At 40.8% G+C, this 22,264-nt stretch overlaps 1 protein-coding gene across 4 annotated transcripts in view; it reads left to right on the top strand.

Annotated features, from left to right (window-relative positions):
• Window positions 1-15,407, top strand: part of LARP4B (La ribonucleoprotein 4B) — a 93,786-nt gene extending 78,379 nt beyond the window's left edge. For 3 of the 4 annotated variants that reach the window (XM_056519528.1, XM_056519527.1, XM_056519526.1), the window contains 6 exons: window positions 1,418-1,669; window positions 1,836-1,881; window positions 8,951-9,115; window positions 11,085-11,209; window positions 11,745-11,853; window positions 11,976-15,407. In XM_056519528.1, the coding sequence (XP_056375503.1) occupies window positions 1,418-1,669; window positions 1,836-1,881; window positions 8,951-9,115; window positions 11,085-11,209; window positions 11,745-11,853; window positions 11,976-12,266 (988 nt within the window). In that variant the 3' untranslated portion in view covers window positions 12,267-15,407. The remainder of the gene's footprint in view (window positions 1-1,417; window positions 1,670-1,835; window positions 1,882-8,950; window positions 9,116-11,084; window positions 11,210-11,744; window positions 11,854-11,975) is intronic. The other variant, XM_056519529.1, reaches the window with a different exon arrangement.
• The last annotated feature ends 6,857 nt before the right edge of the window (window positions 15,408-22,264 follow it).

Genomic DNA, 22,264 nt, shown 5'->3' on the forward strand with positions numbered 1-22,264 from the left:
CCAGCCAACTTACACACACTCTTCCTGCCTGATCATTGCGACAGGTACTCTTCAAAGTTTAAGCTTTTGTATATATGAAAAAGCTCTATAGTGGCATTTTAAGACTAGGCATCGCCATTGGTTTCTCAGGGATACTTACACAATTTATAGGTGGTAGTAGGTATATTGTTTTGTGGATCATCAGGAGCTGGTTGAGTTTCATTCGGCTAACAGCAGGTTTGTAATCTTTTTTGGAACTGAATGAATTTACTAATTTCTAGGTGGATTAGCGCCAAGTTAACACTCTTCTGCATTCTGTAGGACTGTTACAACCGTGCGGTCACATGTAGGCAACTATATGCATAATCTATTGACTTGTAAACGAAAAGTATACATATGCTGTTTATCTTTGTTAAAAAAACATGTGCCGAAAGAACACTACTTCTGCATCCTGATGTAGGAGAGAAAAAGACAGGGGGCGCTCCCTTTGTTTATATATACCGACTTAGTGTGACCACACCGAAATGATATACTCACCAGATCGGTTAGAAAGCCTTGTCACTGCTCACATTAGGCTGGTGTGTGTATTATGTTAGTAGGTTGTGGCTGCCGCACTCTGACCGGGACTGGACCCTTGCGCAAAGGCCAGTTTTGGCAGATCGAGGGTTATAGAGAAAAAAAGTGTCTTAGAGGCGCTGCGCAACAGTGGTCACAAATGGAGAGACTCGAGCCAGCACAGGACAATAGAATTTATTTTGACACAACAGACGACTCGTTTCGGCACACAGGGAGTGCCTTCCTCGGGTCCAAACATACAGTGCAATTACTTGGGTGGTAGTATGCACGGATGCACTTGTGGGGTTCTGGACCTGAGGAAGGCACTCTGTGTGCCGAAACGCGTCATCCATTGTGTCAAAATAAATTCTGTTGTCCTGTGCTGGTTCGAGTCTCTCCATTTGTGACCACTGTTGAGCAGTTTTCTCTATAACCCTCTATTTACTTCTGCATACATAATGTTTGGCTAATGTCCATGAGGTATACATTTCCCAGCATATATGCTCAAAGTAAAGCCCAAATGTGAGTGGGACCTAAGGGATGAGGGCACCTGGTTATGTGATAGAATGCTGTACTAGACGGTTGTGCCAATAAGGGATTGCTTTATCGAAATGGTTTATCCAATCTCATAGGAAAGTGTAACTTTTAGATTATTCTGATTATTGTATCTTTGAGACGCTTGTTGTTGTAATTGGTTTGTTTCTAGTTTGTCTGGGTCCAGCATAGCTTTGTGGACCTGATGAAGCATCTTATGTATAGTGAAGCCTGGACAGCCATACTGTTCACATAAATGCTGTGTGCTGCCAACCTCACCTCAAGAAACAGAATATTTTATTTTGATTTTTCTCTTTACTTGCAACTTCTGTATTTAATAATTCTCTAGGAATCCTGGCAAGTCTCACCTTCGACATACAATACCTAGTACTGATAGGGGTACGGCACTTCTTGATGGTCCAACTATCTTCAACTTTACTACTGATAGATTAATCAATGGTGTGCGAGGGCCACCAGCACGACAGCCAGGACAGACTAGAACAAGAATGCCAAATACGGCAACTTTTGTCAAGAGGGATGTCGGTACTGGGCGAGTGGAACCTACCACTATTGAAACCTCCCCTGGTCTTGGGAGGGGGAGGTGAGTTTGCGTGCGCCACAGATGTTGTATTCTTGTAACAGAGTTGTTGTTGTTTTTCATCTACTAGGACCTGTGACGGTTATAATGGATTTGAATTAATGTTCCCTTTTTTTTTCGTATAAAGAGAAGTATAGCAGTATAACAAGTTATCTCTTTAAATCTGTAGGAAAAATTCTTATGGATACAGGAAAAAAAGGGATGACAAGTTTGTGGTGAGTAGTAAAAAAAAACTGCTCTGTGCCTTTTTTTGTTTTTATTTTTAACAAACATACACACATACATTCATACACACACATACACACACACACATACACATACACATACACACACACACACACATACACACATACACACATACACACACACACACATACACACACACATACATACATACACACACACATACACACACATACACACACACATACACACACACATACACACACATACACACACACATACACACACATACACACACACATACTTACACACACATACTTACACACATACTTACACACATACTTACACACATACTTACACACATACTTACACACATACCGTATATACTCGAGTATAAGCCGACCCGAGTATAAGCCGAGACCCCTAATTTCAACCCAAAATCCCAGGAAAAGTTATTGACTCGAGTATAAGCCTAGGGTGGGAAATACATCATCCCCCCCTGTCATCATCCAGACCCCCGTCATTAACATCCTCCTCATCATCATCACCGCCTGTCATCATCCAGACCCTCATCATCATCACCTGTCATTATCCCCTTGTAATCATCCCACACACCCCCCTTCATCATCCCCTTGTCATCATCCCACACCCCCCTTCATCATCCCACACCCCCCCCTTCATCATCCTCTTGTCATCATCCGCCCGCAGTGGTCTTCAACCTGAGAACCTCCAGAGGTTTCAAAACTACAACTCCCAGCAAGCCCAGGCAGCCATCGGCTGTCCGGGCTTGCTGGGAGTTGTATTTTTGAAACCTCCGGAGGTCCGCAGGTTGAAGACCACTGCGGCCTTCGACATCATCCAGCCCCCTCTCACCCCCTTTAGTTCTGTACAGTACTCACCTCCGCTCGGCGCTGGTCCGGTGCTGCAGGACTGTCCGGTGAGGAGGTCGTCCGGTGGGATACTGGTTCCGGGCTGCTATCTTCACTGGGGGCGCCTCTTCTCCGCGCTGCGGGCCTAGAATAGAGGCGTTGCCTGGACGATGACGCAAAAGTACGTTGGCAATGAACGTACCTCTGCGTCGTTGTCAAGGCAACGTGACTATTCTGGGGCCGGGCCCGAAGCGCTTAATAGTGCAGCCCGGAACCACTATCCCACCGGACGACCTCCTCTCCGGACAGTCCTGCAGCACCGTACCAGCGCCGAGCGGAGGTGAGTACTGTACAGAACTAAAGGGGGTGAGAGGGGGCTGGATGATGTCGAAGGCCGCAGTGGTCTTCAACCTGCGGACCTCCGAAGGTTTCAAAACTACAACTCCCAGCAAGCCCGGACAGCCGATGGCTGCCCAGGCTTGCTGGGAGTTTTAGTTTTGAAACCTCTGGAGGTCCGCAGGTTGAAGACCACTGCGGGTGGAGAGTTCACTCGAGTATAAGCCGAGGGGGGTGTTTTCAGCACGAAAAATCGTGCTGAAAAACTCTGCTTATACTCGAGTATATACGATACTTACTTACACACATACTTACACACATACTTACACACATACTTACACACATACTTACACACATACTTACACACATACTTACACACATACTTACACACATACTTACACTCATACTTACACACATACTTACACACATACTTACACACATACTTACACACACACTTACACACACACTTACACACACACTTACACACACACTTACACACACACTTACACACACACTTACACACACACACTTACACACACACACTTACACACACACACTTACACACACACACTTACACACACACACTTACACACACACACTTACACACACACACTTACACACACACACTTACACACACACACTTACACACACACACTTACACACACACACTTACACACACACACTTACACACACACACTTACACACACACACTTACACACACACACTTACACACACACACTTACACACACACACTTACACACACACACACTTACACACACACACACTTACACACACACACACTTACACACACACACATACACACACACACATACACACACACACATACACACATACACACACACACACATACACACACACACACATATACACACACACACACACACACACATATACATACACACACACACATACACACACACACATACACACACACACATACACACACACACATACACACACACATACACACACACACATATACACACACACATACACACACACACATACACACACACACACACATATACATACACACACACATATATATGTAATTAATATTAATTTATATACAGATATATTTATAATATATATATATATATATATATATAAATATATAAATATATATAAATATAAATATATATATATATATATATATATATATAAATATATAAATATATAAATATAAATATATATATATATATATATATATATATATATATATATATATATATATATATATATATATATATATATATATATATATATATTAGCTCAGTGCCTGGCATTGGCTGGTTTTTCCTACTTTATCATTGGGGAGGCAGGGGTGGAGGGAAAGTAGCAAAGGAGAAAGCTCTTGTCTTCCTATCTTGTCCTCCGGTGGGGCTGAGTTGTTGGGTAATAGAGTACGTGGCTTTATGGGAGAGGGTGTGATTTGCAAGCCAGACCGATGCACAAAAGGGGTAGAAAATAAAAAGGGTGTTGCTTAAAGGGCGGACTTGGCTTTATGAGGGAGGGGTGTGGCATTCGGGAAGGGTGTGGCATGCAAGCAGGACTGATGCACTCACCGGGAGATGCAGAGCAGAGCTTCTGGAGTAAGGTAACGGAAATCCTATATACTTGCATGGGACTTGAAACAAAATCCCCATCCTTTAATTTTATGTGACAAATAAGTAGCATTTGTACTACGTATTATCGAAATATCTCCAACCATTAGGAAGTTATGCAGTAACCGATCATTATCATAAACTTGCATGGGACTTTAAACAAAAATCCTGTCACTCGCAAATGGGTGTAGGTTAGGGTTAATCTATCCTATATTCTTAGTTGGCATATAAGTAACATCTTTAGCCATTTGGAAGTGATGCTGGAACATGCAAACATACATAGCTGTCTTTCTGGGAATATTATCAGAATTTTATTTCGAGAAAGATAGCCGGGTGAAAAATCTTTTGTTATCTATAAACTATCAGCCCAAAATTTCATTTCAACCAAACTACTTGTACAACAGTTGTTTATGGGCCGCTACAAGTTTTTAATTTCGTCCAATGATTGATCATTTTGGTTGAAATTGTCTGATTTTGTTATCTTTAAATGGGGTACTCCGCCCCTAGCATCTTATCCCCCTATCCAAGCGGGGTCCCGCCGCTCTGTGCGTAATGACTGCACTACTGGGGCCAGAGCATAGTGACGTCACGTCTCTGCCCCCCTCGTGATGTCACAGCCCTCCCCCTTAATGCAAGTCTATGGGAGGGGGCGTGATGGCCACCAAGCCCCCTCCCGTAGACTTGTACTGAGGGGCGGGCCGTGACGTAACGAGGGGGCGGTGTCGTGATGTCACGATGCTCCGGTCCCTGTATTGCCAGTCATTGCACACAGAACGAGTCCGCTCTGTGCAGTAATGATAGCGGGGTTCTGCAGCAGAGATCCCGGGGTCCCCTGCGATCTGACATCTTATCCTCTATCCTTTGGATAGGGGATAAGATGCTAGGGGTGGAGTACCCCTTTAAGTTCTTGATGCCAATTTATAGTACTGTGTAATAGTCTATTACCATCATGTGCTGCTTTGTCCTATTTCATGCACAGGACCCACACCTGGAGTACTATAGTGAAAGTATTTTATTTTAATGTTTTCTCTGACTATTCCCAGCATTCCTTAGCCAGAGACAATGTCATAAGTTATATAGTCTTCAAGGGGCGTTGCTATGCTGCAGTGAGTGGGTGAGAGACAACAGTAGAATCCTGTGAGTCCTGTGCATGAAAGCTGGGCAAAACTGCGCACTGTGGGTATTAGAAGTAAATTACACAGATTATAACTTGTCATGATGGGGCTCAAAAGCCGAAGGAAAACAAAATCCTGAAATACCCCTTCAATCTAATTTGCATGGATAAGCTTAAAGGGGTTTTCCAGGAATCTAAAGAGATTTTCTTTCAAAGACCACTTCCTGTCTGTCTCCACGTTGGGTGTGGTTCTGCAGCTCAGTTCCATTAAAGTGAATGTAGCCAAGTTGTAATACCACACCCAGAGTGGAGACAGACCAGAAGCGGTCTTTGAAAGAAATTAGGTCTGTTTTTCAATTCCTGGATAACCCCTTAGCAACCAGGGACTTAAATGTACGTCCTGTTGCAGCGGTACTTAGCGCACCAGGACGTACATTTATGTCCTGTGTATGACTGCGAGCATCAGAGCGATGCTCACGTCATACACGGCAGGTTCCGGCTGCTAGCGCGGATGTCTGCCATTAACCCCTCGGATGCCGTGATCAGTACAGATCACGGCATCTGCAGCAATGTGCATGTTAAAATAGATGATCGGATCGCCTGCAGAGCTGCTGCAGGGATCTAATCTGTAATGGTGGACGGAGGTCTCCTCACCTGCCTCCGTCCGTTTACCAGCATCTCCTGCTCTTGTCTGAGATCGAGCAGACCAGAGCAGAAGATCGCTGATAATACTGATCAGTGCTATGCCCTATGCATAGCACTGAACAGTATTAGCAATCAAATAATAGCTATAGATAGTCCCCTATGGGGACATAAAAAGTGTTAAAAATAAATAAATAAAAAAAAAAAAGTGAAACCTCCCCTCCCCCAATAAAAATGAAAATTGTCAAATTATGTTTATGATCCCGTATGGTGAGCGGCGTAAATGTAAAAAATATCAATAAAAATCCAAAAATGCTGCTTTTGTCACATTTTATATCCCAAAAAAAATCAAAGTTTTATATATGCAAGTGTGGAATTGATAAAAAGTACAGATGACGGCGCAAAAAAATGAAAAATTATCCCTCATACCACCCTATATGCAGAAAAATGAAAAGGTTATAGGTGGTCAAAATAGGGTAATTTTAGATTACTGATTTTGTACAAAAAGTTAGAGATTTTTTTAAAGCAGTACAATAATAGAAAAGTACGGTATCTAGCACTGGGTATCATTTTAATCATATTGACCCACAGAATAAAGAACACATGTCATTTTTACCGTAAAGTGTAGAGTGTGAAAACAAAACCCTACAAAATGTGCAAAATTGTGGTTTTAATTAAAATTTTCTCCCTAAAAAAAAATTATTTTTTTTGAGTGCGCCGTTCATTTTATGGTAAAATTAGGTTACATTACAAAGTACAGTTGGTCACACAAAAACAAGCCCTTATATGGGTCTGTAGATGGAAATATGAGTTATGGATTTTAGAAAGCGCAGAGGAAAAAATGCAAAAATAAAATTTGCCTGGTCCTTAAGGTTAAAATGGGCTTGGTCCTTAAGGGGTTAAGTAGGGTTACTTGTCCCTGTTTGCAACATCCTATAACCATGTGATAAACTTGTGTGATAAGTTCCGCTTAAACATAAAAAAATAAATAAAAGCCAAGCGAACCCACTGATGACATAAAGGGTCAAGCATGTTGAATTTCAATTTCCCAATATTTTTGTTCTTAAACAGCCATCAGAGGATTCTGGCAGTGAATTACCCCTCCTCTTTCCATTCATAACACAAGAACGCTTGGCCAGGTTGAACATTCATGCGTCTCTAGGGATTGGAAGAGTGTTTTGTTTTTGTTTTTTGTTTTTTACACACACATTCAGCTGACAGCGATTTTTTATACATATGAATACCTTCTAGGTAGAGCCTAATCTGCACAAGAAATTGGCATGATTTTGTAGCTCAGATCACCTTTAAGTTAACTTCAGGATATAAATGGCTTTATTAATGGTTATAAGATGTTCTCCATTATATAGATCACACACATGCTCAAGGGGGGGGGGCATTTATCATTGTAGGTGCAGGTGAAGCCACTTTTATACACCTTTTTTCTTTTAATTTTTTTGTGTGCTGGTAATGTGTAGGAGCACCAAATTTATTAAGCATTTCATAAATTTTGTGCAGGTAAACATTTTCAGAAATTTTACTCTACATACACCATAGAGCTAAATTTGGCCTGGTGTAGTTTTAGAGACGTTTCAGTGGCTTTGCGCCTTTGTTGCAGTTCATAAAACCCGTCCATATTATGCATATTGCCAAAATCAGTGGATTGCAACTCAAAATCAGCAGAAATGTGTAAACCAATAGGCGCAAATAAACCCTGCTTGTGCCTTTTTTGCACATTTTCTAGACCCAAAAAACAGTCTAAAGACAATGATAGATGTTGGCCAAGATCTTAAAGGCAAGCTGTATGTGCTGCTGAGAGTTGCAGACACTATTGGATAGCTGTTAGCGTATAAAAGCAATCTCTACCTTTCCGAGAGCTAATGGTATTTTCCAAACTTATAATTACCTTTTTATTTTTCAGTCAAGTGTCACACTGGCAGAACCCAGCCTCCCAGCCCCACCTTAAATGATTTTCAGGGATCTGTATCTCAATCAATAAAGGGCCAGGAGGTAAGGGCAAGCTTTGGTATATTAAGGTGCTTTGCCCCGCCTCTGTGGCACTTGGTTGATAAAGTTATAAAATCACCTCACAGTGTCAAGGACATGGAGCAGAGCAGCTTACATGCCACAGCTGGGCACACCATCTCACTTGCATCACCTCCTGACCCTCAGTCATTGAAATACACATCCCTCAAAGTCCTTCAAGGTGGGGCTGAGAGGTGAGGGCTAGTGAGGAGGTTTGCCAGGCTTTGGCACTTGAACAGCTCTGCTCCACCTCCTTGACACTCAACTGAAAAATAAAAAGGCAAATTTATAAGTTTGCCAATACCCTCAGCTCCAGGAAAGGTACAGTTTATTTTACACTACCAGCTATCCAACCGTGTTTGCAGCAAATCTACACAATTGTTATGCAAACTGCATAGTTTGAACCCCTAAAATGCTTTTAAAAAAAAATCTTGTGTCTGTAACCTGTGTACACTTTAACTAAATGTTAATTTATTTTTATTTTTTATTCCAGAGAGGACAGACACAGTCGCCTCCACCCATTAAGCCTCCTTCTCCTAGCTTTGAATTAGGGCTGTCAAGTTTTCCTCCTTTACCTGGTGCTGCTGGCAATTTAAAACCTGAAGACTTCTTTGAGAACAGATTGTCTAATTTGGTAATAAGCACATCAAAAGAGAAGGTAAAATCAGCCTCCTTGTTGGCACAGTAGATGTGCTCAAGGATCTCCATATTTTCATAAAGTGTATGTGTGTGGGGTGGGGGGCAGTTTTGCTAATAGGCAATAATAGCCGTAGAAGTTTACCTTTTTTTGCTTTTAATTTAATTTTTCATTGTTGAATGAGCTGGCAGCTATCATGACAGTCACATTGTATGTGGGCATGGGGGAAATTAGATATTCCCTGTCTAAACACACATAAGTTTTGCTTGGCAATGGCCCATAGAGAACGAGTGGCAGCTCCTTTAATTTGTGATTTGTACCCCCATAGTTATCTCCTACCTTTTGGACAATTTTGCTATTGAAAATGTTGAAGAGCTTATGTTGTTATATTCTCCAGATGTATATTTTCAAAAACATACAGTGAGATATATGTCCTTAATAGGCTTCTATTGCTTAAAATACTTGAGTGGCATAGTGTACTAGGCTATGTAATAGCACAAAAAGTATACAAATATATTGCAGTGCAATGGAGGCCAAAAGGACATCCTAAAGTAAATGGAGTCCTATAGATATGTTTGGTGTAGTTTTTTAAAACTTATATGCATGGTTTTAATAGAGCCGAAGTGTATGTCTTCTCTATATCTGTTCTTCACTTGAAGGCAACCTATTCCTTGTTAGATGTATCAGGATGACTAAGTGCTTAAAGCGGTAAACATTTTTTTTTTTTTTTTCAAATCAACCGGTTCTAGAAAGTTAAACAGATTTGTAAATTACTTCTATTAAAAGTTCTGAATCCTTCCAGTACTTAGCTGCTATGTGCTCCAGAGGAAGTTGTGTAGTTCTTTCCAGTCTGACCACAGTGCTCTCTGCTGACACCTCTGTCCATGTCAGGAACTGTCCAGAGTAGGAGCAAATCCCCATAGCGAACCTATCCTGCTCTGGACAGTTCCTGACAGACAGAGGTGTCAGCAGAGAGCACTGTGGTCAGACTAAAGAACTACATAACTTCCTCTGTAGTATACAGCAGCTGATAACTACTGGAAGGATTAAGATTTTATAATAGAAGTAATTTACAAATTTGTAACTTTCTAGCACCAGTTAGTTTGAAAAAACATTGTTTATCATTGGAGTGCCCTTTTAAGCCTCACACTACACTGACATTTAGTAATGCTATGAATTGATTTTAAATGGTCACTCTCATTAAAATAATTTTTTGCTATTGCACTCCTTATGGTAAATAAATATTTCTAATATACTTTGTTAAAACATAGAAAACTTCATTTTTTTTTTTTTAATTTGTGCTTTAAAAAAAAAAGCTTAAGAGCACATTTTCCCCCCATCTTATACACAGACTTAGGACCGAGGTCCAAACACAGAAAGTGCAGCCTGGAGTGCTGAGGGTGTGTGTCCAGCCTCATCCAATCATAGCTCCTCTCACACATAACTGCCATATGCTGTTGGTTGGACACACCACCTCAGCACTCCAGGCTGCACTTCCTGTGTTTGGGCTTTGGTCCAAAGTCTGTGTATAAGATGGGGGAAAATGTGCTCTTGAGCTTTTTGTAAGCACAAATAAAACATAGAAAACTTCATTGTTTTTACCAAAGTATATTAGAAATATTTATTTACTATAAGGAGTGCAATAACAAAAATTAGTTTTAATGTGTGACCATTTAACTACCAGTCACAGTACATTGAGAACCATGCAATCTTTTGCACAACAGCTGTCACTCACTAGTTGAACTCAATCACTAGTACTACCAAATGTGGAAGTGTGGCCCTAGACTAAATTTGCAGGAATATGTACTGAAGTGTATTGTATGCACACATCTAAAGTAACGCTCCTACACAAATAACGTACTGCTCATATTCAAGGTATCACAAGTTTATGGCTTAGAAACTCACCAAGATTTAACAGTATTGTAGTCCTTGTCTGTAAAGGCTGTTGGTTTTGAACAGTTTATCACCTGTTTTTTTTGTTTGTTTGTAGAACATTAATGTAGATGCAAGTACAAACACTGTCCCCTCTGGAATTCCACGGGAACCTTTGCTGCCAGTCCCTACTGTTCTGCCAGTGACTTACCAGAGTCCTCCTTCCCCATCACATTCTCCAGAGTAAGTTTTATGCTGTTTAGTGGTTTTGTCTTATTTTCTTATGAATTTTAAAGAAGCACTCCAATTTTTTTCTCCCCCATCATTCACACCCACAATCATTAGTCCTTCAGTGCCGTCTGTTTCATTCTATTTCAACTGCGTTTTTAAGATCCCTCACTGTACCTGCATCATGTGAACAGGATACAATGACCACATCTTAGCAGCTCTCAGACCCCTCCCCACCCAGTTTTGTCGGCGTACTGCTGCTATCTCCATGGGTCAGGATATGAGTTATATACCTCCACTGTAAGGGTTTTCAAACTTTGGGTTTTTGCAGTGATTTTGCATTAAATAAATACTAAATTGCACTATTTTACTGTAATTACGCAAACTGCAGTAAAAGCATTATTTTTACTATGATTTTGGAAAGCCTCACTTTTTCTTTCATAAAATCTTGAATTTTTGGGGAGTGTTTGTCATAGGCTGATTTCACATGGTCGTAATACACGCACTTAAATTTTTTTTTTTTTTTTTTTTTTTTTTCCCCCCCCCTCAGTGAATCTAAAATAGTTGATATTCAGCAACGGGAGTCTCCAACTATCGAAAGGATTTCAAACACTCTCAGTACTGCTAGTAAATCCATTCAGGTCAATGGAGCTGCTACAGTGAGTACCAATAAACCTACTACGATTTCATGTATAAACCCTGCTTGTTTGTGTACATGGTAGCCTAGTTTTCAATTTTTAATACTGAATTATTGGTAATAGTTTTTATCTTCCCCCATTAGGAATTAAGAAAGCCGAGTTATGCAGAGATTTGCCAGAGAACAAGCAAGGATGGGCCTACATTACAGCCCTCGAAAGAACAGAAGCAAAACTCTACGGCTTGTGTCAAAGAAGAGAGGAAGGTGAATGACACATCAGTAGAGAAAGCCAGAGACACCCCACCTGCAAAATCAAACCCAGGGCGGCCCAAAGACCAGAGGAGACTATCAGGGCGTAGATCTCCTCCACCTCCTCTGGCTGTTGGAAAACGTGTAAATAAGGAACCTGGAAGCCCAGTAAAATCTCCTCAATAGAAGGGAAAAAGGCCAAAGGGAGACCTACACATCACACATTAGCTGTCACGCCACTCCCATGTATTACGGAATGAGTTGCTGGATAAGGCTCTGTAGTTACGGACACTTAAGTATTTTTTTTTATCATTTTTACCATTCCCCTACATCAAGTAATGCCAGCATGTATCACTTAACTATTGGGTGTTAAAAGTCAAGCAACTCTTACTTTGTTTTTGCCTTTTTTTTTTTTTTTAAATGCAGACCTCCTTTTATCTGTTACGTTAGCATTGCCATTGAATGCTACCAAAAATAACTGGCTACTAAAAATACCTTTTATGTTTTTGCTTCCCTTTCCGTTACATTACTTGATGTGTTTAGGTTTGTGTAGATGCATATTTTCTGACAGCGATGGTTTCTCCATGCTACTAACTCTTATCCAGCTCCACATTTCCAGGACACAAGTTAACGTAGTCAGATGTTTCAAAGCACATTGTTCTTAAAGAAAGTTCAAGCACTTAATGCTTTATATCTCTGCTCCATGTAGGTTTTCATTTACCCTCTACAACTATTGCTCCTTTAATATATTCATTTTTTTTCTAGTTTATTTTAAATTTTTTTCCTTTGGCCCACAGATCCTTTAAATACCATGCTGCACCAGGGGTAACTACTTAATGACATCTCCCAGCTGCCATGAACTTTTCCGTTTTGATCAGGAAAATGGGCTGATGATGTATTAGAATTTTCTTTTTCTATATATCGACTTACATATATATAAAAAATATATATATCTATATATAATGGTGGGAGATGTCATAACCACCTTGGGAATAAAGGTTTATTGCAGGTTGTACACATTTAAATACTTTTTGAAGGACAAGGATGCACTAAATTTAGCACGTTTCTAATAAAGAAGAATCTAAATTATTTTAGTTTGAAATATGTAAAGTTTAAAACGTATTCAGAGCAGCGAAAGTCTACGCTGTAGGGTACAGTTTATTCCAGGCGTGTTTGTTTCTGTTCTTTTTTTTGTTTTGTTTCCCCTGCTCCTTTCTCATTAATACTGCCAGAGGAACCTATATGATAAATTGCAGGTTCAGGTAGTAGAAGACAAATTAAACTGCTTTTTTTTCTTCCTTTTTTGTTTTTCTATTTGTTTTAGAATCTTTTTTAAAAAATATTTCCATCCAATATTTAAAGACTTGAATTTTATTTAAACTTGAAAATGACTTTGCCTTAACTTTTGTATAAGACAGCTTAGATTTAATTAAGTCTGACCCCTCCTGGGTTAGCCTGAGTGAAATACAAAAAAAAGAAAAAAAAAGAAGAAAAAAAATTACTTGGCTTCAGTGTGTACCTCTGTTATGACTGACCTGAGTAATGACACTGTTGTACAGGAATTAGCAACAGTTTTGTAATATACCTTCAAGATATCGAATATTTGATCTTTTTTTTTTTTTTTTCTTTTCTTTTTTTTTTTCCAGATTGTTGAAATGTAAATGCAAATAGTCAATACTGTATTAAATATGTGCACTTGGAAGTGTGTGCTTTGCTTGTACAGTTGTAAATAATCAGAACATTTAAAAAAAGGTACCCTACGGAAAATGCTAAAAAATTATTGTTGATATATTATAAATGTTGCTGGTAAGCTGGATGTAGATAAACTAAATGTTGTGGTTTGCATTTTTTTTTTCCATTTTTTTTTTTTTCTTTTTTTTTTTTTAACTGGCTGTGTTGAGCTGACTTCGCCTATTCACTGCAAAAGGGAGAGTGCTAGTCTTATCTAAAAGTAAAACCCTCATCTATTTCATCATTCTTGAGAAACCCTTTTCTCCACCATTACGTATCCTATGAAGTAAGAAACAGTTTGGATTTTGTGACATATGTAACACTCTTTTCTTCATAGTACGGTAAATAATTCATAATTTAAAAAAAAAAAAAAAAAAATGTTTGGACAAAGCATGCTGCAAAAATCTTAACCTAACAAACACTTATACCCGTAGCCAATAACCATGGGTTTTTACTATAGAGCTTTCATTTTTAGATTTTTCCATGTTCCCCCCCCCCCCCCCCCTATTTAACAGTGACTTTCACTGCGCTTCTTATGTCAGCTCTGACACATTGTTTAGGAGCATGTCAGGTGTACATAATACTTTCACACACTACAACTAGTGAACTTTTTATCCCTGCACAAAAAACTGAAAGATCTGTTCTATCATTTCTTTTCACATCTGAAGAAAAAATAATTCTTTTTGTGTTTGCTCAATTGGCTTAACTCTTGGTCGGTTCGCAATCGATAAAGTTCAAAGGCCATTTTTTTTATACGGGGCAATGCATTACGCAGTTGTATATACTGAAATATACAGTATTATGTATGTGTGCCTCCCATAGTTGCAACACTACAGTTTTATGAACATTAACTGATCTTTAGATGTTGCAGAACTCCTCCTTTTTATGGTAAGACAACTTCTCCTTTTAGAAAGGGGAAGATAAGGGGGTATAAGTTCCCTTCAGCAGGGGAAGTCGTACCATTGTCATGCTTAACAAACTGTTTACATTCCCAAGAGTATACTGTGTGCAGTACTTTTGAAGAAAATTGCTTTTGTCATTGACAAAAGTTATTTTGATTTAAACCACAAATATTTACCATGATAATGTTTTTAGTTTTGGGGAATTTTTTTCTGTGAATTATTATAATTTTTTTTTTTTTTTTTACCTCCTGATCATTTTTGTTACTTTCTTTTAAATTTGCATTTTAGGCCTGCATCCAATGCAGAGCCAAGATTGTGTTTCAGTATTTTAGAAGCAGAAAGCCACTGTATTGTACTGAGATTTGTTCTGATTTTGAGGTGTATCTCGCAACAGCTGAGCGAAGTGGTACATATCTGTCTATCTCCTGCTCTTCTGGTAAAACAATTTGTGTTGAGGATCTTTTACACTAACAGCTGCAGGCGGTTCACTTGAATTTGCGCAACTGTATTTACATGGAATAGAAACATCTGAGGGTTTTTCACTTTGTCCTATTTCTTCCATTAAGACTGGAATCAAGCATAACTGTAAAGTATTGGTAATTTAATTTTTTTTGTGACATACGATGTAAAAAAAAAGTCTAATTTGAAAAAAAAAATGTAGGTTATGAAAAAAATAAAGATTTAGGCACTGTTATGTTTTTTCTTTTTTTCCTTTAATAAAGGTTCTTTGTTTTTCGTTAATTATCCTTCTTGGTTAATAAAAACAAAAAAAAAATTCTGACCATAAAATGTACGTTGTGTTAAGAATGATTCAGTATTGTCTATGGTAGAATTCCATGTACTACAGGTGGGAAAATCAAAGGAATAGAACACTATTGGATCTCTGACAGAACTCTTATTTGATGTGGCATTCGTGTCAGGAGTCGTATTGTGAGATTTGCCATTTGGGGACATAAACCTTCTTAAACAAGGGTCCAACATGTCAGGGAATATCTTCGACTGTTGGTGCTTACTATGTTGGAGATATCGTCTTCCTAAGGCCTCCATTTTGTCAGAAGATATATAATAGAACTCAATTAGGATTTTTTTTTTTTTTTTTTTTTTTTATGGTCAACAGCAATATTAAATATTATGGCTGTTATGAATTGGCAAAAATATATAAACAATGCAATACACCATATCTGGGCCTGGCTATTTTCCCAGATATAAGTTCTAGGAAGTAGTGGTGGAAGTAAATTTTGCAATATAATAAAATAATATTATTATTAAAATTATGTGGGTTTATTGGCTATAATACATTAAAATAAACTCGCCATGATATAGATGAGTAATAAAAAAAATCCATGACACAATGTCAGATATAAATCAATAATACATGAATACGATTAGTTGGTATCAAACTTAGTCACGGAAGTTGGTAAGTTCAGATATCATATCGGGATTACTTTGAAAAGAGAACCTCAAATCAAACGATGATGAATGGGCATCTAATCTCTAGATATATAAAATGGGAGTAAACCCTGCCCAGTTCTAACCAGAACTATCTCTGATATTAAAATACAGTACTAATATAATAATTAGGAAGACTTAAGTTTCCTCGTGGGAATTTTTATATCATGTGGTAGAGTAGAGAAAAATCCATAGACTGATACATGCAATATGTGATTACATTGATCCCCATAAGACACATCCCCTTAATCTGCAGTAGAAGGGGGTGCAGTTTATAAACTTTTTACCATCTCAGTATGGAGATTATATGAAGCCAGTTCTGCTCATCTACATGATATAATTCCATCCACATTATAAATAAGGTAACTTCATCAAATAAGAAACCTGTGTATCTTACAGAGAGTATGTATAGTTGAACTTCTGGATAAAGGAAAGATGGCTGCCTGGAGTCCATGAAAACGCCTATAGTCATAACCAGTCATCCGACACACCTCCCAACCGTCCCGGATCCAGCAGGACATTCCTGCTGTTGGGGTGATGTCCTGCCGTCCCAGAAAAGCCTATACATGTCCCGCGTTTAACTGTAAATGCCTTATGAAAGGCATTTACAGTTAAATGTGGAGCTTGGTGGGAAGCCATTGGCTCCTCACCCTGTCAATCACTTTTGTGCCAGCTGGCTACATTTAGCCAGCAAACGCAAGAGGTCGGGCTGAGCTTTGCCTCCTGCACTGTAGCGCACGAGTGATGTCACCAGATGCTGTAACAAAGAGAGAGGAAGACAGAAAAGAAGAGCCATAGAAGGTAAGCATGCATGCATGTGGACGGGTTTTTTTGGTGGGGGGGGAGCTGAATTGGTGCACTGTTGCGGTCTACTATGGGGGGAGGGAAATCTGCCGCCTAATGTGGGGACATCTGCTGCTACCCACTCTACTAAAGGGGGGGGGGGGCATTATTACAGTTTGGGGCATTATAGTTGATGGAAAAGTGCGAAGTCCAAAATGTTTTTTCTTCCTGCCATGTTCTCAAGAGAGTCATAGCCAGAAGAAATCATTATGGTGTCTGAGCTGGAGAAGAAAAAGGAAAGTGAAGGACGCTGATCAGAGAAGACATGACCTGATATAACTGTATGTAATCTCTTATATTGTCTGTAGTGGTAACGATGGGGATTGTTGTCAGTATAGGACGTCTTCCTAAACTTAGGTGACACTGACAACATTATTGCTGTTGATGGTCTATTCACACATGCAGCCTATTTGCACAGATTTGATCCGCAGGATTTTCTGCTACAGATTTCAATGTAAATTAAATGGCTGAATACAGCGTCAGATTCTGTACAGAATACTATACATGTGAATAGACCCTAAAGGTATGGTCACATGTAACGGATCCACAGCATGTTTTATACTGCAGCTGCGTCCGTGACCCGACCCACAGTGTGCCTCCAGCTGTTGCGCCGCTCGCAGCCGCAATCCGCTGTCTCGAGCAGCCATACATGTGAAGGTACTCAAACATTGTGGCTGCTCTGCGATGTCGGAGTACACTGCGAATGCACTCAGCAAATTGCAGGCCCCTGTGTGACTGCTCGGAGTGCAGATTGCCACTGCGACCCAACCAGGGGGCAAGGCAACAGCTGGAGTCACACTATGGGTCAGGTCATGGCGGATCCTTTACGTGTGACCCTACCCTAAAGAGGTATTCTCATGCTGGGGGTGTGGCTGTGAGTGTGGTTAGGGGCGTTGCTTATCCTGTGCTTAGCAAAAGTTGGGAGTTATGCATCCGAGAAGAGAGGGCAATGGGAAAATATTTTCCCCCTGACTTTTCATGCCTCTGCCTCTTCAGGTAGCTTCTAGGAACTTCTGTGAGGAATGTAGTGATGCCTCCCTGTGTCTAATTATACATGCTTTTAGCTTTTTCCTTATCTTAAAGGGGTACTCTGGTGGAAAACAATTTTCTTTTAATCAACTGGTGCCAGAAAGTTATACAGATTTGTAAATTACTACTTAAAAAAAAAAATCTTTATCCTTCCAGTACTTATCAGCTGCTGTGTGCTCCACAGGAAGTTGTGTAGTTTTTTCCAGTCTGACCACAATGCCCTCTGCTGACACCTCTGTCCAATGTCAGGAATAATTCAGACTAGGAGCAAATCCCCATAGCAAACTTCTGCTCTGGACAAGGTGACAGCAGGGAGCACTGAGGTCAGAAAGGAAAAAAAACTACGCAACTTCCTGTGGAGGATACAGCAGCTGATAAGTACTGGAAGGATTAAGATTTTTTTAATGGAAGTAATTTACAAATCTGTATAACTTTCTGGCAGCAGTTGATTTGAAATTTTTTTCCCCACCGGAGTACCCCTTTAAGCATCCACCCAAACAAATATGTCATTTCCTTACGTCCTAACCAGTGGCACAGATGGGGTATTTAGATCCTCCCACCCCCTTTCATATAGGGGGAAAGAGCCCAACCCCCTTGTTTTTTTTTTTTTTCCTGTCCTCTCGGACAGAGGTTATGACTGGTGGACGGGTCCTGCAGGATTACTCTATCAGGACCCCCAATTTTTTCACTTTTATTATCTGTTGTGACTCCTTTGGGGTGCTTTTTTGGCTCCTCTACTTTCCCCTACTATAAGGGTTCCTCCTTTTACCTTGCAGCATCTGCTGCTTGTGTTTTCTCTTGTATGCTGCTCTGTGCCAGCACTTCTCTATTCAGCCGAATTCCTCCTCTGTGAGCGTTGCGTTCCGGGGAGGGGGCGGGTCGGAGGTGACAGCGTCTGTCGTCACTTCCGGCTCTGTCGATCTTATTTTATTATGTGTATAATTTTAAATGTTCAGGCTTCAGGTTTTAACCAATGCCTTTCCTTCTATTAACCTGCAAAATTTTTATCCTATTATGCTTGGGATTTAAAGACATTTTTTACTTCTGCCCATAATGAGCAGAGCTTTGTGGCTTCAGTTAGCTGTGCCCTATTTAAGGCTACTCACAATAGCCTGGCGGCTTCCTAGTGCTGTAGTGCTTGCCTTTTCCTAGCCCTACTCTAGCTTGGATTGCTATTGAGTTTTTTTGCTGTCTCTATAGCCTGTTTGCTATTTTGAGACATTTGTTGCCTTTTCTTGCTTTCCTTATGGTAAAGCCTTTTTCCATTGGATTAACGTATTTTTTCCTTTCTTCCCCTTTCCATGTTTAACTGCTTATATCTTGCAGAGCATGTCGTCTGCCGACTGTAAGTAAGTACTTTTGCCACGATTGTCAGGCCCTGTTAGAGGACAACTACCAGTTCTCACGCTGTCTTTCGTGCCGTGCCAGATACCAGGTCCAGCAGGAACCTACTATTCAGGATATGGTTGTCTGGGTCAAGGATTTTGTGTCCTCCAATATGAACATGATGGGAGCCTCCATTGACGAGTTAAAGAAATTGATGGCCGCTAAGTGTACAAGAGCAGCTTTGCCACCAAGATCTATAGAGGTGTCCAGGGAAAAAGTATGTGAAGAGGAAGATAAATTTCAATATTTTTTTTTCCTTCCCTCAGAAAACTCAGCGTCTGCTTAGGTCTATCAGGTTCGGTGGCAATGCTACCAACGGTGAAGCCTCTACGTCTGTCTCGAAGGGGCCTAGGGCCTTTAAAGCAGACAATTCACTGTTGTCTTTAATGAAGATGGAGTGATAGAAGCCGGAAAAAGGTCCCGTGCTTACAAAGCGCTTCAAAAGCATGTTTCCCTTACAGGAAGACAAAGTATCTTCATGGGGACCTGTACCGAAGGTGGATTTGCCCATCTCAAAATTATCTAAACGGACCTTGGTTCCCTCGGATGATTGCTCTAGCTTCCAGGATGCGATGGACCATAAGGCAGACTGCGCCTTTCGGCGCACCTATTCTACCGCCTCAGCGTCCACCTCTGTGGCGACAGCCTCTTCTGAGGTGGCTAAATTCTTGAGAAATAGGTTTTCTGAAATCCAGTCCGACCTAGACCAAGGGGTCTCAAGGGATGACATTTTGGCCTCTTGTAAAACTGCTAGTTTGGCTATCGATTACCTCTGTGATGCTGCTCCTCAGCAACTTAAGCTGACCTCAAAATTCATGGCCCTCTCCTCAGTGGGGTGTCTCCCCTTATGGCTTAAACCCTAGAGGTCTGACACCTACTCTAAACACACTCTGTGTGCTATGTCTTATGAGCCTGGCATTCTCTTTGGGTCTGAGCTCGACCGCGTTATGGAGGGACTGTCTGATCGGAAAGGGATATCTCTTCCTCAGCAGTCCTTTTGCGGTCGAGGTAAAAGGTATGGAGCCAGGTCAGGCTCCCAAGCCAAATCCCAAAAATATTGGGGGTCCCAAAAACAAAGGAGCGGTAGACACTCCAGGGGCTCCAAGGGTGGAAGATCCTCGGCACCCTGACTACGGGCCTCTTCGAAGCTCTTGGATATCTGCCAGTGCTCCCACTCTGCCCCAACTACCTTATCCTTCTCTTCCTGTAGGCGGTCGCCTCCTATTTCCTAAAGGACCCATATTCAAAATTCCTGGGTCCTCCGGATCATTTTGGAAGGGTACAGAGTGGAATTGGAGAATATTCCTCTAGACAAATTTGTAAGAACCAGACTTTTACCTTACAACAAACAAAAGATTTTGGAAGCCTATATTCTGGAATATCTACAGAAGGGTGTCTTGGAGGAGGTTCCCTCTCAAGAGCAGGGGTTGGGCATCTATTCTCCTGTGTTTCTGGTTCCCAAAGTCACAGGAGATTTGAGGACGATCATAGACCTAAAGTTCTTCCACCGGTCTATCAGACGGAAGCGTTTCCGTATGGAAACAATTCGGTCAGTTATCAAATCTTCTTATGCCAGGGGATTTCCTGGCAACCTTGGACCTCAAGGATGCTTATCTTCATATCCCCATCCACCCTGGATCCAGAAGATTCTTAAGGATCGCTGTTCAAATTCGGGGAGTTCTAAGGTACTATCAGTTTGTTGCCCTCCCGTTCGGGATTTCTTCGGCCCCACCAAGGTAGTTTCTGTGGTGGCTGCTCAGAGACCTCAGGGACTGTGTATAGTCCCTTACCTAGATGATTGGCTTCTCAAAGTTGCCTCCTCAAACGATCCTTTCCCAACATATTCAGACAGCTGTGTCCTTTCTTCATCAACTAGGCTGGATAATCAATTGGAACAAATCCAATCTTCATCCAGCCACGTCGGTGAAATTCTTAGGGTTCATGATAGATTCCGTAGCGATGACTATTCATCTAACTCCCGAAAGAAAGCTACGGGTCCAGGACACAGCCCAATCTCTCTCAGCTCCCAAGCAGGTAACTCTCCGCTATCTAATGAAAATGTTGGAACTGATGGCTGCAACCACAGAAGCGGTAGCTTGGTCTTTATGGCACCTACGTCTTCTTCAGTCGGAAGTTTTAGCAAAGTGGGATCCCAGTCCGAAGGGACTAAATTCCGTGCACTCCTTGTCTCCTCAAGCCGGTCCTCTCTGTGTTTGTGGGCTTACCTTAAGGACGGAAAATCTCTGATCCAACCTGTTTGGATCATACCACAGACGCATCCCTTTTGTAGGTTGGGGAGCACATCTTCTGGACAAAACAGTCCAAGGGACTTGGTCTCCCCAAGAGAAGACATTATCCTCAAATCTCCTATAGATTCGGGCCATCAGATTGGCCCTATTTCACTTTGCCCTTTATATTCAGGGCAAAACTGTGAGAGTTCAGTCAGACAGCATGACAGCTGTTCTATACATCAACAAACAGGGAGGCATGAAGTCAAAGTCTCTTGAGCGAGAGGTGTGATTCTGGATTGGGCAGAATTGAACCTCACCCACTTATCAGCCGTTCATATCTGGGGTATTCACAATGTTATAGCAGGCCGCCTGAGCAGAGGCCTTCCGACCGAAGAGTGGTCTTTCAATCAGATTATGCTCAGGTGTGGCACCCCTGAGATCGATCTCATGGCAACGAGGTTCAACGTCCAGGTGGACAGATTCTATTCCCTCTACAGAGCGGACAATCCCTTGGCAGTAGATGCTCTGTCAATCCCTTGGAGGTTCAGGCTGGCCTACATCTTCCCTCCTATTTTATTCCTCGTCCACCATGACAGCCACCAGAGAGATGGTC

Source organism: Hyla sarda, chromosome 5 (genome assembly GCF_029499605.1).
Source record: "Hyla sarda isolate aHylSar1 chromosome 5, aHylSar1.hap1, whole genome shotgun sequence".
NCBI lineage: Eukaryota > Metazoa > Chordata > Amphibia > Anura > Hylidae > Hyla > Hyla sarda.